The sequence below is a fragment of the Fonticula alba genome (genome assembly GCF_000388065.1).
Source record: "Fonticula alba strain ATCC 38817 unplaced genomic scaffold supercont2.2, whole genome shotgun sequence".
Lineage (NCBI taxonomy): Eukaryota > Rotosphaerida > Fonticulaceae > Fonticula > Fonticula alba.
In genome coordinates, this window is record NW_009242972.1 from 551,764 (window position 1) to 554,875 (window position 3,112).

General features: G+C 64.0%; 1 protein-coding gene across 1 annotated transcript; it reads left to right on the forward strand.

The window, feature by feature from the left end:
• Positions 1–3,112, forward strand: H696_01144 (hypothetical protein). Its single transcript, XM_009495025.1, has 5 exons — positions 1–287; positions 449–577; positions 712–1,316; positions 1,587–1,708; positions 2,084–3,112. Exons 1-5 carry the CDS (start codon positions 27–29, stop codon positions 3,082–3,084), a joined length of 2,118 nt encoding a protein of 705 aa, XP_009493300.1. The 5' UTR covers positions 1–26; the 3' UTR covers positions 3,085–3,112.

The window sequence follows — 3,112 nt, forward strand, 5'->3', positions numbered from 1 at the left end:
CTCCGCCCCTTCTTTCCTTTGCCGCCATGTCCGCGAACCCGAGTGACTCGCATCCCGTCGGGTCGGCGCCCGTCGGCACCGCCAGCGCCTCGTCTCTTCTCCAGGACCACATGAGTGACATCTTCCTCCTGTGTCTGGTGGCGGCCATTGTCTTTGGCTATTTCTACCAGAAGCGCATGATGGAGCGCAAGAAGGACCGCTCCCCGCCGTCCAGCAAGGCCGCCCCGGTGGTGACCACCCCGGTTCCCACCTGCACCAAGAACCTGATGTCCAAGATGCGCGAGTCGGTATGTTCGCTCGGTCGCTGGCCGGGGGCTTCGGCCGGTGGCGCATGTCTCTCCCCCCCCCCCCCCCCCCCCCCCCCCCCCCCCATCTCCTCCTGTCGCTCTTCCCGAGTCGCACCCTAACTCTCTTCCTCCCTCCCTTTTCCGGGCATGCCTATGCACAGAACAAGAACGTCGCCATCTTCTTTGGCTCTCAGACCGGCACGGCCGAGGATTACGCCAACCGCATCGCGCGCGAGGCCAAGCAGTATGGCTTTGAGCCGGCCGTCATCGACATCGAGACCTATGATCTTGTGCGTGTCATTGTCGCGATGTGTCAGGAACTCGCACCTCGCCGGCTCTCTCCCACTCGCACGTCCCTTTCTGACGACACCTGCTCATATCCCTCCGGTCCCCCTCCCCCCCCCCCCCTTCCCCCTCTCTGCAGACCGACCTTGCCGAGTTCACCAAGGATATGCTGGTCTTCTTTGTGGTGGCCACCTATGGCGAGGGCGAGCCGACCGACAACGCCCAGGACGCTTACACCACCTTCTCCGAGGACGACCTGGAGCCTGGGCTCATGAGCAACCTGAACTTCGTGGTCTTCGGCCTCGGCAACAAGACCTACGAGCAGTACAATGTCATGGGCCAGTTCTGGGACCGGCGCCTGGAGGAGCTCGGTGGCCACCGTGTCTTCACCCTGGGTCTGGGTGATGATGATGGCAACCTCGAGGAGGACTTCATCTCCTGGAAGGACGAGATGTGGCCGGCGGTGTGCTCGCACTTCGGCAAGGATGCGCTGGCCGCGTCCGGTGCCCTGGTCCGGGAGTTCCGCGTGGTGGAGAAGACCGAGGAGGAGGTCCCCCTCTCGCGGCTGTTCTCCGGCGAGATCGGCCCGCGCCTGGTTCCCCCTGCCCAGCAGACTCGCCCGCCCTACGACATCAAGAATCCCTTCTATGCGGATGTCGTTGTGCACCGTGAGCTCATGCCGACCGGCCACAACCGCCGTGCCATGCACATCGAGGTCAACCTCAAGGGGATTTCCGCTCTGCCGTACGTTCGACGATGGCTTTCTCTCGGCCCCCTCCCCCCTGGGGAGTGGCCACCACTTCTCTCTTGGTCTTTGTTGGGCGTCTGGTCGCTTCCGTTTGTGGCGGTGGCGGTGGCGGTGGCGGTGGCGGTGTCTTTGGACTATGTGGGTTATATATTTCCCCTTCTTGTGCTGACATGTGCTCATTCTCATCCCCCTTCCTCTTTCTTTCTCTCTCTCTCTCTCTCTCTCGCCCACCCTGGCCCCACCGTACTCTCATGCCACAACCGCAGCTACTCCACCGGTGACCACATCGGTGTCTTCGCCCCCAACTCCGCGCTTGAGGTCGAGCGTCTGGCTGCTGCTCTGGGCATTGCCAATCTCGATACCATCATCAGCATTGTTCCGGCCGACCGTACGTCCCCCCTCCCCTCCCCCCCCCCCCCCCCCCCTTCTCCCCCCCTCCCCCCCCCCCCCACCCCCACCGCACCCACCAGCCCGAACCACCATTCTCGGGGTTTCGGTGGGCCTGTGTCTGCTGATCCTCCTGCTCGTTGCCGGGACCCTTGTCTACTTTCTTGTGGTGAAACGGGCACGCCTGGCAAAGCCCCCCGTCCTGGCACCGGCTCCTGCCCCTTTGTCCCCCCCTCTCCCCCCCCCCCCCCTTGCCCCTTCTCCTGGCCAGCTCCTCCTCCCTGTTCTTGGCACTTTCTCCTGACCATCGGTTGCCCTTCTCCCGGCTTTCCACTTGGCCTGGCCCCACTGGTGTTGCCTGCCTCCCGCGCCGCAGCCTCCTCTCCCAAGCAGTCTCCCTTCCCCTGCCCGACTACCTACCGCACGGCCTTCACCCACTACCTGGACATTGTGACCCCCCCGCGCACGCACATCATCCAGGCCCTGGTTCAGTCGGCTCCCGAGGGGTCCCCCTCGCGTGGGCACCTCCAGGCCCTCCTCTCGCCCGAGAGCAAGGAGGAGCTCAACCGCTATCTGAATGTGGACTACCGGTCGCTGGCCGACATTCTCCTGCAGTACCCGGACATTCGGCCGCCGGTGGACCTGATCCTGGAACTGCTGCCCCGTCTGCAGTGCCGTTACTACTCGATCGCCACCTCGAGCCGGGTCAGCCCGGATACCGTGGCCATTTGCGCCTCTCTGACGGAGTTCACCACCAACACCGGGCGCCAGGTGACCGGTGTGGCCACCGGCATGTTTGCCAACATCAAGCCCGCCTTCGAGGCTGCGGTGGCCGCTGGCGATCCCGCCTCGGTGGCCTTCCCCACCATGCCGGTTTTCATTCGGAGCTCCTCCTTCAAGCTGCCGGCTCTCTCCACCCGTCCGGTTCTGATGATTGGCCCTGGCACCGGTGTGGCTCCCTTCCGTGGGTTTGTCCAGGAGCGCCTGTACCAGCGTGACAATCTCAATCGCGAGGTCGGCGATACGGTTCTCTTCTTTGGCGCCCGTTTCCCGGAGGAGTTCCTCTATGAGGAGGAGTTCCGCGCGGCCGAGGAGTCCGGCCTCCTGGAGCTGCATGTCTGCTTCTCGCGCGTGCCCGGCACTCAGCGCAAGTATGTGCAGCATCTGCTGGAGGTCCACCGCGAGCGCGTGTGGGATCTCATCCAGCGCAATGCCCTCATCTATGTGTGTGGCGATGCCAAGAACATGGCTCGCGATGTCAACCGCAAGTTTGTCGACATCGCCCGCGACCTCGGGGGCTTGACCGAGGAGGATGCCGTGAACTTTGTCAAGAAGCTTCGCAGTGACGCCCGCTACTTCGAGGATGTCTGGACCTAAATGGGCAGGAGGGGGATCGTCCTCCCCC

Excerpts from the sequence above, each read along its gene's own strand:
- H696_01144 (XM_009495025.1), top strand. The coding sequence starts at position 27 with ATGTCCGCGAACCCGAGTGACTCGCATCCCGTCGGGTCGGCGCCCGTC. Across the intron at positions 288-448 it reads TGTCCAAGATGCGCGAGTCG|AACAAGAACGTCGCCATCTT; the intron begins GTATGTTCGCTC and ends GCCTATGCACAG. Across the intron at positions 1,317-1,586 it reads AAGGGGATTTCCGCTCTGCC|CTACTCCACCGGTGACCACA; the intron begins GTACGTTCGACG and ends CCACAACCGCAG.